This window comes from Propithecus coquereli, unplaced genomic scaffold, assembly GCF_000956105.1.
Source record: "Propithecus coquereli isolate 6110/MARCELLA unplaced genomic scaffold, Pcoq_1.0 Scaffold1, whole genome shotgun sequence".
Classification (NCBI taxonomy): Eukaryota; Metazoa; Chordata; class Mammalia; order Primates; family Indriidae; genus Propithecus; species Propithecus coquereli.
The window spans coordinates 12,088,417-12,108,809 of NW_012133857.1; the positions used below are offsets into that span (position 1 = coordinate 12,088,417).

Below are 20,393 nucleotides of genomic sequence, written 5' to 3' on the forward strand. Positions count from 1 at the left end.
TTGGCACTTTTCAGGTGCCTACTCAGGACACATCAGGCCAGGAGAGGGAGGGACAAGGGTTTGGGCCAAGAGGAACCTCGTAGAAGTTCTGTAAAGATTTGGTTTAAAATTTCATGCCATACTTAGTCCCTTGCCAAAGCATGCAAATGTCACGAAAAACCACAAGCAAGACCTTGAAATCCCTCTGCAGAACTTTGAGAAGATGTTTTATTGAAGTTGGGACAGATAAGATGAAAATCTTCCCGATAATGGATATTGTGCTTGGGGATCTCCCCACAGTCTCACTGGACTTACAGGACCTGCTGGCTAAGACAGAACATACAGACTGTGTTCTTTGTGTGTTAAGGGATGTAGGGGAACAAGCTAGTGACAGTGGGATGGTGGAAATCCCCAAATTTAGGATTGGAGTTCAGGCTCTTGGAAGTCTTGGTGTGTAGCTCATACTTGAGGACCTTCAAAACCAGGCAGGATCCTGACTAGTCTGTATCCACATCCTGTGCCCTTTGTGCCCACATCCCACTCATGACCAAGCTCCAGGTCTGGGTCCCACATGATGACCACATGCCAGGTTCTGCCCAGGGCCACATGCATTGGTATCCTGGTCCAATCTTGTGTCCTGGGGCTTCCTACCTCTCCATGGCCCCTTGGCCCCAGCCTGATGCCCAACCCTAGAGTGCACTGTACCAGGAAGGCAAGGTGCAGGAAATGACCATGGGGTGCAGCATAGTGGTGCCATAGATAGGCACCAAGAAGCAGAGCCACAGCCACACCAGCCCTGTGCCAAGTCTGCAGCTATATATAAGTGCCCAGCCCACCACAAAGGTGCCCATGATGAGCAGAGCCCTGCAGGGTGCCTGCCACTGCAAGTATTTCCTCAGTACCTAATGCCACCAAAGGATTCATTGCAGCAACATCACCATCATCACCAAGTCCTGCAGGTCTGGTTATGGCCCTCTCAATAGGATCAGGGCCTGCACTCCCTTCCTTGATTCCCTCCTGGTACCCTATGACTCCATGTCATAGGATGAGGCAGTTGTCCCACCGTTGCTACAAGAATGCCACAAGTGGTAGTGCCAGGTGCCAGTGGATATCCAGCCAGTCCTCTGGAGCCATATGACTTGCACAGAGCAGACATGTGAAATCATACAAGCCCAGTCTGGGGATTAGCCTGCCTGCATGAACCCCTGGCACTGCTTCCGGGAAAGTCAAGAGAAATATGACCAAGCAGAAAAGCCAGACAGCAGCCAGCAAGGCCCAGCTGCAGAATGGGGAGAGGTAGGGTCTAGCAGCCAAGCACACAAAGAGGCCCTTGTGGCACAAGCTAATGGCATAGAGGTAACAGAGACCGCAGTGCTGGTGACCACAGCAACCTCATGCAGATGCCACAGAAGGGTACAGTGTGGTGGGCTCAGCAGCAGCAAGGCTGCAGTCAGAGATGGACAAAGGGCTGGCTTTCGTGGCTCACACCTGTTATCCCAACACTTTGGGGAGGCCAAGGTGGGAGGATTGTTTGAGGCCAAGAGTTCAAGACCAGCCTGGGCAACATAGCGAGATCCTGTCTACAAAACATAAAAAAATTAGCCAGTGTGGTACACCCACCTATAGTCCTACTCAGGAAGCTGAGGTGGGAAGATCACCCGAGTCCAGGAATTTGAGGCTGCTGTGAGCTATGATTGTACCACTGTACTCCAGCCAGCCAAGACCCTATCTCTAAAAAAAAATGGATAGAGTTCCTTGATCAGTGCATTCAGCACATGCCAATGCTGACCAGCCTCCCATGTACTTGGGGTTGCAAAGTAAAGGCCCAGCACAACTCTCTTTGAAGCCCATGCCTAATAGGCCCTCCAGCACTATCAGAGCTGTCAGCACCAGCACACAGCTCAGCAATTCACCATTTCTACAGGGTCCTACAACCAGCTCTTCAGACCCCTCTCCACAGCCAGGAGCCCCACCAGAAAAAGCCGACATTGGTCATGGGGCTAGCTTTCTCTAGGAGCTCACTACCTCCAAATCAGGCTGAGGACTATTAGAAGGGCCTGAATGCTGAGTTTCATGAGACTAGCCCCATGAGCTTGGGGACCGGGATAGACTGCAGGGTTGCCAGGACCCTGCCTACCTCTTCCTGTCTAAATCCCTCTCTGGCTTCTTTAAACACTTGCCTCAGGAGTACCTTTGATCCCCATCTCCCTCCAGCTAGAGATGCCCATCCTCCCCCAAGCAATTGGGAGAGGAAGGGGCAACATTATCCACAAAGGGAGGCAAGGCTTCTCACATGATTTGCCCTTGCTATATGTGTGTACAAGGTTCCAACAGTTCTGAAGCTGGGACAGGCCTGCAGATCCACTGTAGGGGAATAGCATAGGGCAGTTGCCAGGAACCAAGGTCTCAGGGACTCTTAAAGGAAGAAATAGACTGGCGGGTCCCAACACATTTCCTCCAACAGGAAGTCATACAAGATTAGCTCTGGTCCTCTCTGCCTGTCCTCTTCAGAGCAGGATCTTCCCCACAGCTTCCACAGCAGTTTTCCTCCTGCTCTGTTCTCCCCTGAGGGATGCATATGGTGTTCAAACTACAGCAAACAAAAACCTGAGAGCAGGAGAGGAGGACGAAGATTCCCCCTAGTACCTCCTCTGTCCCGCACTAAGTCCTCCCTGCCTGCTGCCTGGCTGTCAGCCCGAGGCTGCTCCAGTGCCTGCACCTTTTACCTCATGCTGTCAGCTCCAGCACCTGATGGTGTACCGCGATTTTGACAATGATGTCAACCACAGCTGCCTCTCTGTGGGACCCAGAACCAGTGGGGTCAAAGAGCAGCAGGTGGGCTCCTGAGAGTTGCTGGCACTGGGGACTTCATGACCCACAGGACATGAGCAGGGACCCCAACATCTACCCTCAGATCAGAGCATTTCAGTGTCTCTCTCATACACATGTGCCAAATGATGGGGAGGGAGGAGAGCTGGCCCCAGCATGTGGTGGATCACAGTTACTAAGTCTACTTATTTATTATTTATTTTTAAAATATATTTAAACAGCAGCAATCACTTTCAAAATGCAAAAAAAAAAAAATTACAATTTTTAGAATAAAATTATAACCTTTATATGCGGGTCAGAAAGAATCGAAGGTACAACTGGGAATCAAATCACGCAGCACTGGAGGCGGCTGAAGAAGCCAAGGTCCATTGGTCAGTGGGCCAAGCTGACAAGAGGTCCCAACCTGTGAGGTCCCCACCCCCAAATCATACCCCCCAGCTTCCCATTGACGGAACCAGTGTCCTCTGGGTTAGAGAAGGAGAAACAGCAAAGAGCTGGCCCTTTGTAGGGGATCCCCCAAACCAAGTCCCCCCATCAGCCAGGGACCTGCTAATCGACCTCCTCCATGTTGCTGTAGGTGGGGGCTGGGCGATCCACAGGGGGGGCGAAGCGTTCAGGGGCTGTCCGCGTGGGGGCCACATCGGGGGCCTGGCCAGGGCCTAGTCCCTGCAACAGAATATGAGGACAGGGGTTGGGGGCTGCCCAGCATGCTGCCTGGCATCCCGGGGGTGCTGGCTTGGAGCCCCGGCACCCAAGGGAGGGCCCCAAGGCAGGCGCAGACAGCAGCAGCATTGAGACAGAGAGACGAGATCGGGCCTGAATAGTCTCGCTTTATTAACGTTTTAAATACAGCAAGTAGCTTGGGCAGGGCCAAGCCCCAGGCCAAGTATCAGAGCAGCAGGAGGAATGGACAGACAGCTGGATGGATACCCACCCTAGGATTTTCTGCCCCTGCAGGGGCCATAGTCCCCACCCCCTCCCCCCAGCTGCACATACTTCAGACCAAAGCCCAGAGGTGTTCCCCAAGACAAAGGCAGGCATTGCCTGGCAGGCAGGCAGATGGGCCAGCTCACAGCAGCTGCCTGCAGGTGAGCTCATCTCCAGCGACTCTGGGATACCAGAGGATAGAACACGTTGAGCACGAGGGCCACCAAAGCTGCCACGGTGCCCAGGACAAAGTACCGGAGGCAGCCCTCATCTGGTGTGGTAGGGCCACGTGGTGGGGGGCCCACCCAGTCTTGGGGCCCCCAGGGACCCAAGGGCTCAGGCCCCTCGGGCACCGGCTCCTCCTCAGCCTCCAGCTCCTGCCAAATCCGGGAAGCCTATGGTATGTGGAAATCGCCATCAGCACCCAGGGGGTGGGGAGGACCCAGTGTCCCTGAGACCCTTGGCCATGACAGTCCTGCTTGGGGACTGCATTCCAGATCAAGCAGCAGGGAGGCAGGCAAATAGCCAACCTCAGGGTTGTTTCGAGTGAGAGCTACAGGGTGGGAGAATCTTGACAGCACTTGGGCCTCCTCAAGACAGCTTCCCAATCCACACGTACTTCCGAGGGAGTTGGTTTGAGGTTATCTGGCCAATTTTTTAGTCCAGGCCTTCCACAGAGGGGACTGGCTCATGGACAACACGGCTGGCAATCCCAGGGCAATCTCCTTGCTCCCTCCCACCCATGTCCAGATTCTGACCAGTCTTCTGCAGGGATTTATCTAAGGCTGATAGAGAGAGCTCAAGGGAAGAGAAGGGACAGAAAGGAGGCAGCCAGTTCAGAAAAGAGATGTGACTATGCCCCACCAACTGGACCTGTGGTACACCATGTCGGTAAAAGAGACAAAGACCCTGAAAGCTCAGCAGGACAGATGCTCACCTCAGAGAGTATGACAGCCACCAGAAGATGTGGCCAGCCCAGATAGGCCTTGTCCTGAGTGCATGCCAGAACACAGTGATGGTCACAAGTGAGGGTCTGTGGGCTGGCACGCAGGGAACGTGTGGAGGAAATCTGGGAGTGTCAGTTATAGTCTGGCAACAGCACAATGCCCAAGGAGGATCAGAGCAGTTTTCTGACCTGTGTCAGGTGGGTGCCTATGTGAACGCCAGTGGCAGCATGTTGATGTACGTGCACCCTTCTGAGTGTCTCTAAGGCATGAGGATGCCTCTGGATAAAGCTTTGATGTAGGGAAATCCTATCTGCAACTCTAATGAATCCAAAGGGTTGGGGGGCCTGTGGCTAAAGGAGAGGAAGCTGGATCCCCCAACCCTATTCCCCAATCTGTGATTTATCCCCCACTAGCCTATAAAGCCTCCCCCATGCCTCACCTGGCTGACAGCAGCCTCGGCTGCAGGGCCTAGGTCTGGGTGGTGCTCAGAGTGACCTGTCCTGGGGGGCCTCTCCACAGGAGAGTTCCGCCGGCGATAGAAGAGTACATAGGCATAACGCGTCACGACCTGGCTCTCGTCTACCGTTGTCACCGTGCTGTCATCAAACAAGCGCCAGCCTATAGCAGGGTGGGAAGAGTGTGAACACAGCCTATACCACCACCCCTACCACCTATCTTGCTAGCTGTGTGTGCCCTCACCCACGTCACTGCGCTGACTGCTTCGATCATTGGGCAGGCGTGCACAAGCAGTGTAGTGGCCACCGATCATGCCTCCATAGTGGTTGATGACAGCATACAGATCATAGCTGGGCAGCTGCTCCTCTTTCTGACCAATGCAGAACTTGCTCAGGTCCAGGTTCCTGCAGTCACAGTCAGGGATAGGGGAGAGAGTCAGCAGGTGCTCAGGATGCCCACCCTGGTCCTAATACCTGCCCACAGTCACCAAGGGTCCATCACTCACCGAACAGGGAATTCCACCAAGTCGTTGATCTTGTCCCGCCAGATGAAACTACGAAAGGAGAAGCGCTTGAGCTGCACAATGAGCACGTTTGGTAGGCGCCATAGCAATAGCTGCTTGGAGGCCTCTCGGTGCTGTTTGCACTGTGGGCAGTACCTGGTAGGGCACAGACGTGGGGTCAGGACGAGCAAGTCTCTCTTCCACCCTGCCTCATTACCAGTCTGCTGCCCTGTTCTCACCAGGCCTCCTCCGGTGCCAGCACCTCAGGCCGTGTGAAGAGGTTGAGGCACTGGTCCAGGGTGAAGTGGCCAGCACGGGCAGCCTCACCAGCAGAACCTGGATCCTCAGCACATTCCAGCTCCTTGGAGGCTACCAACACGAACTCCTGCAGGCGCTCATTGTTCCGCCAGACCAAAGCCAGGCTACAGTCATCACCCAGCTCCAGTGGGGTCTCTCCTGGAGATTGGAGGGAGACAGGTCATGCAGCTGTGGAGAAGAGCCAGCTCAACCTACCCCCTGGGTCCTACCCATGGCCTCAGACACCTTTGTCCTCTAGCCGCTGCTCTCGGTTGGATGCGTCAATTTTATAGATGAAAAACTGAGGTGTGTGAGCATTCATGGCTTCACTTGGATGTTGGTACCCAGGCACAGCAGCTGTGAGAGAACATGATAATCAAAGCTCCCCTGCCCACTAGGGCCTAAACAAGCTTCCTCCAGACTCCCATACCTTCCGCCCCAGGTCTCAGAGCCTTTTACTAGATCTTACCTTCAGGCCGGGACACTCTCTCACAAGCAGGCAAGGAGCCAACCTCAATGGGCCCACTGGCCAGCATTTCAGAAGAAATTCCACTGGTGCTGGGCACAGGACCCCGATCAGGGGCTGCCCATACCCGAGGAACCCCTGTGTCCCCCTCAGCCACAGGGGTTACCAACTGGAGCTCAGGTGGCTGAATGGAGTCCCTCTCACTGTCTCCAGCCTCCAGGGAGTTAGTGGAGAGCAGCATGGTACAGCCAGGGCCCTGGGACTCCAAGGCCATGCGGCCAGGCTGGAAGGGTGGTTGGAATACACTCACAGAGTACCTGGCAACAGACAGCAAAGCAAGTAAGAATCCTGACCAGCCCATCTGGCACCTCTGCTCCCACACACCCCACCCTAGTCCAACCACTGGGCTCTTACCGGGCATAGCCTTCTAGCAGCTGAGCAAGACGGGCATAAGTGAGGCGTGAGGCAGGTACACTGACCAGGAAGGGGTAGCCGATGTTCTCAGGGCGGCAGAGGCCCTTGTGGTCAGGCCAGTGGGTTTTCTGGCAGAGCCTGGAGGGAAGGTGAAGATAAGGATAGAGCCTTAGCTCCACCTCCTATGACTCCATAATGGGGGTTAGTCTTAGGCCCTGGGAACTGAGTATGCCAGCCCTACCTCCCCTAAGGCCTGGTAAAGTAGGGGGTGGCAGGTGGAGGGCTTAAAACTTATGTGCCTTTGTCCGGAAGGGAGAGGCAGGGTGGCAAGTGGATGGTGGAGAGGAAGGGTTGGGGGAGACCATGGGGGTCCTCACTGGTTGCAGTAGCCCACACGGTAGCACCGGGTACAGCGCTTCAGCTTTTCATCCTCTGACTGTTGCTTCCGCTGACAGGCTGCACACTTGGAGATGGGGATGCTGGGCACCTGGGGGCGCTAGGGTGGGTCGTGTGGCTCAGTAAGGTCAGGCAGGAGTGTGCTCCCCCACCAGAGCCCTGTGCCATCTGCTTGGTCCCCACTCACCTGCTGCACCTCTAGCACCACTACCCGCTCCTTAGCCAGCTCTGGGGATAGCAGCTCAAAGCAGAGGAGCATATCTGATGAGGACACGGTGTCCAGAGAGTGGGAGGGCAAGAACACACGGTGGAAGCGATTCTTAATTACCTGGGGACAGAGAACACACAGATCCCATGTAAGGGTAATAAGCCCTTTTCCTAGTCCTGTCGCAGGGTGTAAGGAGAAGGCCTGGCTCTGCCTTGCGTCTGTGTGGACAGGGGTGGGCTTTGTAGGCCAAAAGAGGCATATGCCTCTGCTAGCACCAGTCTTAGTGCCCAAAGCCATAAGGAGCCTCATGCATCAGAGAGCCTGAAAGACCAGGTATGGAGCAGGTATCACCACACAGCTCTTCATACTGAGGGCCTCTACCCTGCTATAACTAGCAGGGCCCTGCTAAGACTGCAATATATTATCATGAACGGTTCACACTGGAGGAGCCTCCTCCCTACTCTTAGCCCCTAAGAAAAATGGTACTGTCAAAGTAAAGGCTAGTAACCTTTGGGAAGAGCCAGCACACAGATCTGGGATAAAAGAAGAGCAGCAGGATGGAGGGAGAACCATAGCAAATGAAGGGACAGTCCTACAGCTCAAGCTCCTTGTCTAAAGAGGAAACAGCAGTTGGGGTCCACAAACAAAAAGGGGTATAAACCCCGATGATGGCTAGAACTGAACTCTGTTGCACAGTCCAACTATGTCGTTTCAACCATGCCTCAAATCCCACCTATGCCAGCATACCACCTATTTTTGTGCAGTAATGTACACATTTGTATGTACGTGTACAGATGCCAATGATTGTACACGTGTCTGTGCTGTGAGTATACACACATCCACGTATGTAAGAGCCTAGGGAAGAACAGACATACCTCAGCCAGACGCAGGTTCTCAGGCTTCACATGGACACTCTGAGAAAGGGAGTCCAATACTTCACTTGCACTGGAGTTCTCCTTGCTGACACTCACCAGGAACTACAGCAAAAAGGGCAGAGTCAGTGGGGAAGTGGGCCAGGTTCTCTGGGACAACCCAGAGGGGTAGGGGCTTACTCCTCACCTTGATGGGCTTGCTGTGGGGCTCTCGGGCAAAATAAAAGACGGGAAGAACCTTTTGCTTTTGTGGCAAGGGCACCGGCAGATAAAGAAATGGGTCAAAAGTGATGGAGACCTGTGGATGCATAGGTGGCACTGGGTGGCCGCACAGAGAGGAGGAAACAGGATGCTTGTGCCCAAAGAGCTCATTCAAGACCCTCTGATGACTCCCAGGGCCCTCATAGCCAACCAGCAAACTCTCAGGCTTGAGAACACTAGAGGGAGCAGGAGGGCCCACAGGAAGAGAAAAGTCCCTCTTTCTGGCACTTGAGGCTCTGCTCAGCTTAGCCACCAATTTGTCCCTCACTTGCAGCCCATGTGCCTTTCCAATCTTACCTATAACCCTGTCACACCTTCCTTTGCCACACCACATCTCTGAGCCCAAACGTCACTTTTATCCTAGTCAGGAACCCTACCCTAAGGCCTGCCTGCCAGCTTCCTTGCCCAAACCTTGCCCCACAGCACCTGAAGATGCACATGCCTCTGAACTAATCTGACCAGACTAGCTGAGCCAAACTAGGGAGCCCATCACACCTTGGCACACACAGGGCACACCAGCTTCGACTTGTACTGGCCCTGAAACAGGTCCACGATGAAAGAGTCATTCCTCATCTTGTGCCGCTGCCATGCTTCTTCAGCCACCACCTGAGAAGCAGAGTGATGAGAACCAAGGAGACCTGGGGGCTGGGATGCACATGAAACATGCCCACCCTCTACCTCTCACCCAACCTCATCAGGTCGCCCATCTGAGTCCACGGTCTCTGTGTAGGGCTTGTTCTGGATGCGATTCAAGTCCTCGTGCAGCCCATCTAGCAGGAAAGCCATGAATTCCTGGGCATCGTGCTGCGCATAGCCTGTGAACTGGCTGGCCTTGCTTGCTACAATGGCCTGGATGTAGGAGCCAAGGTGTGAGCATGAAGCCCTAGCACCCACTGCACACCCAACTGGCTGGCCCTCCCCACCCTCTCCAGCCAAGGGTGGTAGTGGCCACAGATCACCTTCAACTTCGAAGGTTGGAAGGCATGGTGGGTGCCCTTCCATAGTGCCCGAAGCAGTACAGCAAAGCCGATAGCCAGACGCCCGCCAGTCCCCAGTGGGTTGTTGTAGTTGATCTCAGCCTCAAAGGAGCGATCTAGGAAAAGCAGCCAAGCAGAAGTATGAGGGACAAAGACACCTCCTCTGCCCATACCCCAGGCTCCAGGCCCTGCCCTCACCATGGAAGAAGTCCCGGAGTTCCCGAGTGTTGGACAGAGACTGAATGACACTGTTCATGAAGCAGGTGTTGCCTAAATTGACAAGGCCAGTGAAGCCTGGCAGACACACCTTCTTCTCTTCCTCTTCCTCTTCCTCCACGCTATCTCCACTCACTGGGCTATGGGGCATGGGTGGTACCATACATGTGGGCTTGGGCTATGGGAGCAAAGGGAGCATGAGAAAACAGCCTTGAGGCTCTCAAGCCTCCATTCTTGGCCCTTCCCACCCCAAAATTCTCACCGAAGCCAGGTGTGGCTCTGGCTTTGGGGCTACATGTTCCATGGGGGTGCGAGTGGCCACACTGTCTAGCCCAGTGTCCTCAGATCGAGCCTTGGGTTTGTCCTTTTCCACAGCCCGGGCTTCCTCCTGGCCTGTCAGGGGGTGGGGGGTACCTCCTGGTGGGGCTGGATCCAGAGGGGTTGGACCTGTCGGCACGGCAACCTTTGCACCACCCACTGCACCTTAAAAAGGGGGAATGAGAGGGCTGGTGGTTAGCAGCATGTGGCAGGGGATGGGGTCTGGTCATGTAGGTCATGCAGAATGAAAGGAGCTCGTGTGCAGACCTCGTGCAGCTGGAGCCTCCAGGCCACCCCAGCGCTGACTCTGCCGTTTATGGAGGCAGATGTCGATTCGAGAGGCCGTGAAACAGAAGGTGCACTGCTCTGGCTCAATCAGGTTCCTGTGGGAAAAGGCTGAACTCAGGGACTCAGGTGCAGTGGGCATCAAGCTAGATGGGACAGGGAGATGGAGCCCAGGGTGGGACAGGTACAGTGGTGGGGCCGGGCACCACCCACCTGAGCTTCACCTGCCAACGGAAGATGGTGTGGGGCCCACAGCCCGAGTGTAGCCTCAGGAAGTTTCCATCCCTGCAGAGGCAGAGCAGGGCATGAGAAAGGACAAGAGAAAGAACATAAGACATGCTGTCCCACCAGTGGCACACTGTCTGTCCCATCATACTCTGCCCACTCACTCACCTGGTCTGGAAGATGAGCGTGAAGTCCTGCTCACGGAAAAGTACTCGAGAGGTGTCCCTGCAGATCTCCTTCACATACACATGCACCACCACAGAGTCTGGCCCCTTCTCATACGAGTCATTCTTGACAAATGCCAGGTTCACCATAGACTCAGGCTCTATGTTGAGACCATAGCTCAGTACCACCCAGGACAGGTGCCAGCCTGTAGCTATTCTACTCCCTACCTACCCACCAAACCTAAAACCCAACCTAGGGCTCTGCCTGCCCATCCCCAGCCCCACCTTTACCATCCACCAGGGTCGCAGCATCTGCTGCCACTGCCATCTCCTCCTTGCCATGATCGTCTTTCCCAGGGTCTCTGCTCTGGGCCATGACTGGAGAGACAGGGTCATTCCTGGGGGGCACTGCCTTCTCTCTTGCCAAAAGGGCTAAATTCTCTTCTGAGTCCAGGAGGCAGGTTTGGGCATTCAGCGGTGGTACAAGAAGCTGTTCCTCGGCCTCAACCTATTCATGGCAAGATTGTGGGCAGGATCAGCCCTGAGTCTGGCAGGTGGCCCCCACTCCAGTCCATACCCTTTCCCATCTCCTACCACCCAAACAGGCACCCAGCTCTCACCTGGGTGGCCAGGTCATCCAGGAAGGGTGGAGCATCACCCTGAGGTCCAGAGCCATCCCTGGACCCTTCCCCCTCTGGCCCTCTGCGGAGATGCACAGCCCTCTTGGCGCTGGGCCCTGCCTGGGACCCGGGGCCAGCCCCCGAGCCTACCTCACCACGGCCCTGGGCCCGCTTCTGGTTCCGGGCCTCTTGCTTAGCCCGGCGGGGCTCAGGGCCTGGCTCCAGGACAGTGTGAGACAACTCCTGTCCATTCTCCTGGCACCGCAGTCCTGGCACCAACTCCTGAGGCCCTAGAGGTTTTTTCTGTCAAAGATATAGCGGTCAGGCCCTGTTGACCATACTGGGTATCTCCACCCTACCCTGTACTGGAACTCACCAGGAGAGAGGGCCATGTGAGCAAAGGCACCTTCTTGGGCAGTGCCAGTTGCAGGAGACCACCCTTGCGGGCCTGCACTTTGGTGCAAGAACTTTCTATCTCAGCATAGAACACACCACCCCACTGCCGACCACCTGGAGACAGAGTGGGGTCAGTGAGCTGGGGTGGGGGACATCGGAGGATTCAAATACACTACTGTGCGCAGGGCAGATGGACGCACCTGGAAGCCGCACCACACAGTCTGTGTCTGTGAAAGCAGCATCCACCTCTTCCAGCCGCAGGGGACCTGCTCCCACACGAAGCTTAACAATCACCTCATCTGCACTCTGCCTCCAGTCGAGCAACAACTCTGTAGAGCAAGTGGCAAAGAGATCATAAGCTCCCGATGGAGATAAGCAGGGAACAAGAGACCCAGCCCTAACCCAGCCCTTGAACTGCTCCAAATGGGAGCTAAATTCTCAGTACCCTTGCCCTCCTCTAGCACCCAAAAGGCCCATTCATTACTCACCCTCTTTGGTCTGCTCCTGTTGAGGAGTGGACACTGACCCTGATGACAAAGGGAAGAATGAGGAGACAACAATGTGAGGCAACCTCCAGGATCCTACCACCCCACAAAGTATCCTCTTCTGGATCTCAGCCAAGTACCCAGACTTCAAAGCTGAGGCTCTCCCCAGCCTGCCATGGGTCCTTCTCTCTGCATCATTCCAGGACAGAAGGAATAGCAAAAAAAGTCATCTTTCCAACCCCCAATCTGTATGCCCAGTGAGAGGGGAGGAAGAGAAAGCCATCAGCACTCTGGGAATGCTACTCCCACCTTTCCTAGGATCTCCATCCTTGCTCTCCTGATTTGCTCGATCCTTCTGCTTCTTTTTACAAGTGGCCTCCTCCAGTCCTGGAGGCCCTCTCCTTGGGCCTGTAGCACTGGCCCCACCAGACATCTTGAGCCGCTTGGTTGACAGCCAGAGTGCCCCAGGGTCGGCAACAGTGTCTGGGTCCGGGCTGCGGCGCTTTCTTCCTGGCCCAGCTATCTTGGCAACTCTTTGTGGCCAAATTCTCCAGCTAGGAACCAACAGCCTGACAAAAAAGAACCAATGATCACTGCCAAGGCCCAACAACTTGCTCCTTGGCAACAGCCAGGGCTTGGGAACCCAGGACACTCCTAACCCTATAGAGCAGTATCTCCTCATCACCAGAAGTAGCCCTGGTCACTGTCAGGTTATTCTGAAGAGGGAACAAATATTATAAGTAGCAGCAACCACTTCTGGCCAAACCTCCTAGATACCCACCATAACAGACCCACAAAGCTGGAAGCCTCACTAAGGAGGCATCAGGTCAAGGCAGTCATGGCCTGGGACCAGGCTCCTCCACTAATCTGGAGAGGAGCCATGGCTTCAGCCCACAAGGCTGGCACTCTGAGCAGGGTGCTCACTTTTCCTTCACTCTCACTGGCTGCTTAGTCACCACCGGAGAAGTAGGAGGTGGAGAAGGAAGGCAGGAAAGGAGGAGACAATCAAGCAGCAGATCCAGGCTCTGTGGCTGAAAACAGGCCCAGCCCAGGTACTTCCACTGCCCAGAAAAGGTCCGGGCAAAAGTGCCTCACCAGGCTCCTGCCAACTCCTACTCTCATTATGAACCTGCTCCTGTGCACTGCTTGGTCTTTCTTCATCCCAAGAGAGATTCCTCTTCCCAGCTGCTGTCCCAAGCAAAGAAGGGCTGAAAGGGTATCTAGATGTCACACTACTTCTTCCTTCAGTAGCAACCTTGCTCCAGTGCTAAGACAGGATAGGCACCCAGTTTGAGACTGGAACAGACATCACAATCTTCCTTCCCAGGTCCCTTCAGTCAACAGCTCTGAGCCACAGGGACTTGCTACCCAGTTTCCCACAGACCCGCCAGTAGATTCTGGGCTGTTTGTCCATCCAAAGTGAAGCTCTCAAAACCACATACTGAGAGGAGGGTGGCGATGAACCATGGATCTAGGATCCCTGACAGCCTCAAGCCCAGCCAGAGCCAGTAGCAAGAGAGTGACTAGTCTGTGTTCCGCTGAGTGTATGGGGGAGGGGGGAGGAGTGGTAGGATACCCTTCTACAAGTCAGATGTAGTACTTGTGCGCTGGATCTTTAACGACGGCAGATACAGAGCTAAAGGGTAGACAACTGCCACCGCCGCCTCCTCCTCTTCGCACCCGGGGCCCGGCTTAAAGTCGCGTCCGTCTCCCATGCTCCGGGGACGTCGAGGCAATAAAGGGGCTGTCTAGGGATCTGAGCCGGCCTGATATGACTGCGCGGGGTTACTGACCACAAACCAGCACCCTGGCCGGCCTGCGACCCAGCTCCAGCCTCCGAACCCTGGGCCCGCCACCACCTTCTCCAGGAAGCCGCCTTTACTGCCCGGCAGTCCTCTCTCTGAGGCAGGAGGCCGGCCACAAGCAAGGCGTAACCGCCCCGCCGGCATCGTGAGCCTGACACGCCACAGGACTCGAGGGGTCAGGGCTGGCACGGCCCGTGACCTTGAACAGGCCGCCTCGGGCCCGCGTCGCAGCTCCACCGCTCTGGCCAAACCGGCGAGTTGCGGCCCGCCCCACTCACCCAGCGAGACCGCCGCCGCCAGCCCTCTTCGGGCCCTGGCAACCCGTTCTCGGTTCCGGTTCCGGCGTCAGGTCGATTCCGGTTCCGGCGCGCCCCTCCCCCGTCCCGGCGCCGCCACCGCCGCCACCGCCGCCGCCGCCTCCGCCTTAGCAGCTTGTTTTGTTTCGACTTCTAGTTACGGCCGCGGGAGGCGGAGCGCTGAGCTGGTGACGCATTTCCGGCGGGAAAGGGCTCGCAGCTGCCGGCAGCTCCGGGGCGGGCCTGAGCGGAGGGAGGCGGGACTCCGGTGCCTTGGCCTAGCAAGGGCCCTGCTGGTAGCAGCCTGGGTGTTTATCCAGACACCCCGCCCGCCCCAAATCAGAGTCCAGACAACACAATGGGGGTTCACACTAGTTTATTGGGGGCCCTGCCAGGCCAAGAGCTCTTTAATGTATAGCAGACGCGTGTGAGGCCGGGCTGGGGACAGGGATAGGCCTTGGGCAGAGGTTACTGGCAAGTATTGTAGATCTGGACCTGCAGGTTGATGGCTTGAAGCACACTGCGCATCCTGGCCTCCAGCCCGTCCAGCTGAGCTGCCTTGCCCTCCAGGGCCCGTTCATTCTCCTCATAGGTGTCCTCCAGTTCTAGGAGGTGAAGGTCTCAGCTTAGGGGTCCCACTTCCACAGTCCCACGTGTCTGGTGCCCACCTGCCCCACTCCTCACCCTGTAGCCGCTGCAGCTTGTCTTGAGCTGCCTGCAACAGGTCCCGAGCCTCATCACGCAGCTGCTCTGCCCTTGCCTGTGCAGCCAGCACACCCTGGGCCTTGCGCTCAGCCAGGGCCTTCACTGTCTGGTACTGGTCACCCAGTGGGCCCTGCAGCAGCTGCAGATATAGAGGGCAGGGTCAGCATGGTAGCTCAGTGGAGGCCCAGCCTTCACTCCTACCTCCTCCAGCTGTCTGTGCCTCAATCCACCTGCTCAGCCTCCCGGGCACGACCCTGGGCACTGCCTGCCGTTTCTTCAGCCGTAGAGGCTGCCAAGCTATTTCCCGCTCGTTTCAGTTTCAGAGCCTCCAGGAGAGCATCCAATTGCCGAGCCCGCTCACCTGCAGAACTCAGTGCCTGCTCTGCACCCGCCATCCTCTCCTGTACCTGCCATCGGTAGACAGGAGGTTAAACAGATCTACGGTGCATGCCCATACCTTTGCCCCATTGATGTCCTAGGGAGACCACACCTGGTGCAGGGTCTGCTCTGTGTCCTGTGTGTCAGCCACTGCACCCCGGATGGCACCCTGGGCAGCATTCTGTGCCCGCTGGGCCTCCTCCAGTGCTGCCTGTACAGTCGCTGCCTTCTGTTTCTCACCCTCAGCCCGGTTCCTGGGGAAGATGGTGAATCAGGGCCTACAGGTATCAGGACCAAGCATTAGGGCCAGGGGCCAGGGATGGGGTCAGACCGTGCCCGCTGTGCATCCTGCAGTAGCTGCTCAGCCCGACGCACATCTCCCATAGTACGAGCCAGGATCATGTCCACATCTGCCAGGCTCCGGACTCGCTCTGCAATCGCACCCGCCAGGTGCTGGATCTGCTCAGGTGAGGCTGGGATGGAGAGCTCTAGCACCCGTGTGGCTACCATTTCAATGCTATCAGGATCAGCCCCCTCCTCTATGGGGACAAAGGCAAGGGCTTAAGGACATAGATTCTTCAGCATAGGCATGGGGATACAATCTTGGGGTATGGACTCAGGGTCTGTACATAGGATAGAGGTTTGCTAATAGGCATAATGATGTAACCACAGGGACAGGGACTATATAAATGGCTTAGACTCAGGGACATGGACCTGGGAACCATATATGGGCATGGACTCAGGGGCCAGACACAGGTCTTAAACACAGGTCCAGTGCAGGCCCTGAGGCTCAAATATGAACCTAGAGAGACACAGACACGAGGGAAACAACCACATGGCCTGGCCACGTGGGAGGCTCACGGTTGAGGAAGTCCTTCACACTCTGGATAAGTTCTCGAAGTTCCTGGTTGGTCTGCTCCACCTGTCCCCTGGAAGCATTAGCCTTGTCCAGGGCTGCCTGGGCCCGCTGCTGTGCCTCGCCTGCCTGCCGACGAGTCTCAGCCACTTGGCTGAGGATGCCACCACCTTCTGTCAGTGCCCGCTGCAGCTCTGCCTGTGTGTGCCGGGCCCGGCCCAGTGCTAGGTCTGCTGTGGCTGCTGCCCCATTGCAGCTGAGGCCCCCACAGCGAGGCTGCCCATCCTCATCTCGACAGCCGGCACCCCCACAAGGGCTTGTAGCACAGGGCGCGTCCCCCGGGGCCCCACACACCTGCCAGGCACAGAACAAGTCAGGGCCCTATAGGAGGAACATCCACACCCACCCATCCCACCCCATACTTGCACCTCACCAGTTCATTTATGCCTGTCAGGCTCAGGGTGTGGGTACGGGCAGAGAGCTCATCCAGTGCCCGCTGGTTGGCCATGTGTTTGCTGTTGAAGTCCTCCCTCCGGGCATCCATCAGCACCTCTGTCCGATGCCGGATACCTGCTGAGTTGCTCACAGGGCTAGGCACTGCCAGGGCTGAGGTATTGGCACGACGTTCTGCCTCTGCAGACTGGCTGTGAGCATGGCGGATGCTGTCATAGGCACCTAAGTTGGGCAGAGGCAGGCAGTCAGCTGAATATTGACCCTGGTCTACCTGCCTACTTGGCCAACAACTCACCCAGGAAGTTTGAATGCTTGAGCAGGTCAAGATGCTGGTCAAGCTGCCGCAGTGTGAGATTAAGTGCAAGCCCATCTCGCTCCAGATCACTTAGTGCATGGTTGGCATTGAAGTTCTCATCCTGCACATCTGTGAGCTCTGCTTCCAGCTGAGTCAGGTGCTCAGTGGCCTCCCCAATTTCACGCCTGCGCTGATGGGGGAGGGGGGTGTTTAGAGAGGCTTCAGCCCTGGTCCACTGGGACTCTGCCCCATCCCACCATATATTCTCAGGCCCATCCGCACCGCAGCTCCTCTGTGGCCTTCACAAGTTGTGCAGTGGAGGCAGCTGAGGTGTTGTGGGCACCCACAATCCCCTGCACAGTGCCCAGTTTCTCCTGCATATGCCGGAAGCTGCTCTCAAAGGCACCCAGCACACCCGTCTGCTGAAGGTCCTGCGCCCGCTGCTCCAGGCGCCGTGTACGGGTAGCCAAGTCCTGTACCACACGGTCCCAATCCCCGAAGCATGCATGGCAGGGGTGACAGGCAGGAAAGACTCCTGAGAAGCCACGGGCACACTGATTACAGCGCACACCAGACACTCCTGGGCGGCAGCTACAGTGACCTGTGGAGCGGTGACACTGAGGTGTGTCTATTCCACGAGGGTCACAATCACAGGCTGCAGGAAAGGGCAGACCACAGAGTTAGAGCTCCTGTGGGGCATCCTGGGAAGTCCTTCATCCACCCTGGGACCCCTGGCTCCCTCACCACGGCACTGCAAACCGGGATCTCCCCAGTGGAGCTCTTGGCACTCAGAACAGGTCCGCCCACCAAAGCCGGCACGGCAGTGGCACTGCCCTGTGAACTGGGGTGGGAACAGGGCATGAGTGAGAGCCTCTATCAAAGGCTGAACTCTCAAGACAAGACAGATAGCTGGCCCCATCTACCCATGGATCTGCAGTAGGGTCCCATACCTCATTGCAGGTAGGGCCTCTGGCCCGGCTTAGATGGCAGGCACAAGGCTGGCAACCATGGCCACTGGTGAGGTTCCAGAAGTTGGGGGCACAGCGGTCACAGCTAAGGCCCTGGACATTGGGGAGGCATGGGCACTGCCCACTGCTTGGGTCACACTGGCACCGGTCAGCAGATGGGCACTGCTGGGGATTTGTGCCCAGCAGGTTGCAGGTGCAGCCTGTGCCAGCCAAGATGAGCACAGTAGTCAAGGGGAGTCCGAGCAGCAGGGCCCCAACCCCAGCCATCCCTTCCCATACTCACGGTGACAGCTCTGTCGGGTGGCCTGCCCATGGAAGCCAGGCTTGCAGTGGGCACAGTGTGGCCCCTCTGTGTGGTGTAAACAGCGCAGGCATTGCCCCGTGTGCGGGTCACAGGCATCAGGGTCCATAGGGTCAATGTTTCCACTGCATTCACACAGTTGGCACCGGCCACCTGGCCTTGATGGGTCTCCAAAATGCCCAGGGGCACAAGCTTCACACCGCAGCCCTGCCCACAGTCAAGGGGAAGCCATGAGTGCTTAGCCTAGGCACCTCACCCTGATCCCATGCCTGTCCCCTATCCACTCACCTGTGTAGCCTGCCCGGCAGTGGCACACAATCTGCTGGGAGTACTCATCCCGGTGGCAAGAAGTAGCAAAGTGCCGTTGGCTCCCAGGGCCTTCAGGGCAGGGGCAGGGCCGGCATTGGCCCCCATATGGCAGCCGTGGGTCCCCATGGAAGCCAGCAATACACCTGCAGGGAGGGGAAGGAAGAGATGTGTCATCCCTGGGCAGCCTGCCCACCAACCAACCCACTCCTAGCTGCTCCGGGCTTACCTTTCACAGTGTTCACCCCCTGTGTGATCACGGCAGCCCAGGCAAGCGCCTGTGTGGGTATCGCACTCATCTGCACGCCCATTGCAGGCACATGGCCGGCAGCTAGGGAATCCCCACTGGCCACGTTGGCAGCGGTCACAGCGAAGCCCAAAGGCACCAGTTCGGCAGGGACATTGTCCACTGGTCCCTTCACACAGGCTGCTGAGTGCCCCCTCAGGACTGCACTGGCAGGCTGGGGGTAGGGCAGAGGCTGAGCTAGGGGATCGGAGCTGAGGGGAGTCTGGGTGAGGTCAGGGTGGGATGGTCAGGGAATGGAAGAGAACTGCAAGGGACATAGAGTATGGGGTCCAAGGCCAAGTTAGAGGAAAGAAGAAGCAGGGCCAGAGGGAGGAGGGAGAACAGTAATGAAAAGGACAGAGAAGCATAGGAGGGAACAAGGGGCAGGAAAGTACCTTGACAGCCTGTGGGGCCAAAGCCATAGTAGCCAGGGGCACAGAGATCACAGCGGCGCCCAACCACTCCAGGTTTGCATAGGCACTGACCACCATGGGGGTTGCACTCAGAACTCAGTGAGCCTTGAGGGTTGCACTGACAGGCTGTGGGAGGGGAGTAGGGCCAAGTCAAGCTGGGCCCCACCTCTGCCCCACCAACCCACATCACAGATACTCACGCAAGGCACCATTGTAGATCTGGGTGGACAGGCTGATGAGGAGGGGAGCACAGGCCTCAGAGGGAGGGGTCTTTCTGGGGACTAGACCCTCCTCATGGCAGCGGTAGTGCTCAAAGGTGGCATGGCGCTCCAGGGCAGCAGCATCACCCCCACTAAACATCTCTAGCACCAGGACACGGGGCAGCAGCACTAGCTGAAGGGATGAGCAAAGAAGAGTGCAATTGAGACCCAGGACCACACTGGCACAGCCAGAGCATTTGCCTTAGCACTGCCACAGGCGTGCCCACCCCAGCACCACAGTGGGCCTGCCTGCCTACCCACCAACACCCAAGCCCCACCCCACAGGCCCTGCCATCTCGGTTGGTGTGGGCAAGAGGGGATTGTTCACCGAGTCAATAAGCAGGCCAGGTCCAGAGTAGGGGGTCTCAGGCTGAGTACTTCCCCCGGTTCGTACTAGCTTCAGATGCAGCTTGTAGGAGATGCCAGGCTCAAGGCAGACAGGACTTGGAAACACCATGTACCTGGGGGGAAGTGAGGACAGGTATAGGGGAATTACCCAAGGTCCCTGTACTCATCATCTGGGTCTCTCCTACCTCACTCACAGCACTGAGTGGCAAAACATTGGCCAAAGCAGAGACTACAGCTGGGCTGGGCTATATGTTTGAACAGCTGGGAAGCCCATAAACGTGGCTTGCTGGAATCATACAATTGTGCAGACCAATCTCACTGGAAACACTTATAAGACCTGGCGACCCCACAGCATTTCCCTGGTACAAGAACTTGCCAATTTTTCCTCAACAACCACTTCACTCACACTTTAACCTACAGCCTGCTCCTCTTCACTGAGACTGCATCACACCTCTCTCTCTCTCTCTCTCTCTCTCTCTCTCT

At 56.6% G+C, this 20,393-nt stretch overlaps 2 protein-coding genes across 5 annotated transcripts in view; both read right to left on the minus strand.

Moving 5' to 3' along the window:
* Positions 1-2,988: 2,988 nt before the first annotated feature.
* USP19 (ubiquitin specific peptidase 19) lies at positions 2,989-14,442 on the minus strand. 4 transcript variants are annotated; one of them, XM_012665387.1, is made up of 27 exons: positions 14,324-14,442; positions 12,550-12,809; positions 12,244-12,282; positions 11,956-12,084; positions 11,736-11,869; positions 11,360-11,662; positions 11,031-11,247; positions 10,744-10,900; positions 10,564-10,635; positions 10,333-10,448; positions 10,010-10,224; positions 9,730-9,925; positions 9,514-9,647; positions 9,245-9,403; positions 9,050-9,160; positions 8,481-8,591; positions 8,297-8,398; positions 7,401-7,541; positions 7,195-7,313; positions 6,818-6,955; positions 6,407-6,720; positions 6,184-6,294; positions 5,880-6,096; positions 5,644-5,796; positions 5,382-5,542; positions 5,122-5,300; positions 2,989-3,474 (listed from the first exon to the last, which is right to left on the minus strand). In XM_012665387.1, exons 2-27 carry the CDS (start codon positions 12,671-12,673, stop codon positions 3,358-3,360), a joined length of 3,969 nt encoding a protein of 1,322 aa, XP_012520841.1. In that variant the 5' UTR covers positions 12,674-12,809; positions 14,324-14,442; the 3' UTR covers positions 2,989-3,357. The 4 variants fall into 4 exon arrangements, with proteins under 4 accessions (XP_012520841.1, XP_012520823.1, XP_012520832.1 ...); XM_012665369.1 differs by having other exon boundaries at positions 10,010-10,230; XM_012665378.1 differs by having other exon boundaries at positions 11,025-11,247.
* Positions 14,443-14,700: 258 nt separating this feature from the next.
* Positions 14,701-20,393, minus strand: part of LAMB2 (laminin, beta 2 (laminin S)) — an 11,734-nt gene continuing 6,041 nt past the window's right edge. Inside the window, exons 17-33 of the mRNA XM_012665398.1 lie at positions 19,891-20,023; positions 19,503-19,695; positions 19,285-19,428; positions 18,833-19,064; positions 18,586-18,749; positions 18,280-18,504; positions 17,979-18,196; positions 17,773-17,869; positions 17,311-17,683; positions 17,029-17,213; positions 16,714-16,955; positions 16,286-16,634; positions 15,756-15,963; positions 15,537-15,678; positions 15,277-15,453; positions 15,026-15,185; positions 14,701-14,946 (exon numbers count right to left, since the gene is read on the minus strand). Of these exons, the coding sequence (XP_012520852.1) occupies positions 14,810-14,946; positions 15,026-15,185; positions 15,277-15,453; positions 15,537-15,678; positions 15,756-15,963; positions 16,286-16,634; positions 16,714-16,955; positions 17,029-17,213; positions 17,311-17,683; positions 17,773-17,869; positions 17,979-18,196; positions 18,280-18,504; positions 18,586-18,749; positions 18,833-19,064; positions 19,285-19,428; positions 19,503-19,695; positions 19,891-20,023 (3,379 nt within the window). The 3' untranslated portion in view covers positions 14,701-14,809. The remainder of the gene's footprint in view (positions 14,947-15,025; positions 15,186-15,276; positions 15,454-15,536; positions 15,679-15,755; positions 15,964-16,285; positions 16,635-16,713; positions 16,956-17,028; positions 17,214-17,310; positions 17,684-17,772; positions 17,870-17,978; positions 18,197-18,279; positions 18,505-18,585; positions 18,750-18,832; positions 19,065-19,284; positions 19,429-19,502; positions 19,696-19,890; positions 20,024-20,393) is intronic.

Bases quoted from the DNA above. Each gene is read 5' to 3' on its own strand.
- USP19 (XM_012665360.1), bottom strand. From the start codon at position 12,673: ATGTCTGGTGGGGCCAGTGCTACAGGCCCAAGGAGAGGGCCTCCAGGA. The intron at 5,543-5,643 runs GTGAGTGATGGA...CTGTGACTGCAG, and splicing joins TTGGTGGAATTCCCTGTTCG to GAACCTGGACCTGAGCAAGT. The intron at 3,475-5,121 runs GTGAGGCATGGG...ATTCTGTTGCAG, and splicing joins CCGAGGCTGCTGTCAGCCAG to GGACTAGGCCCTGGCCAGGC.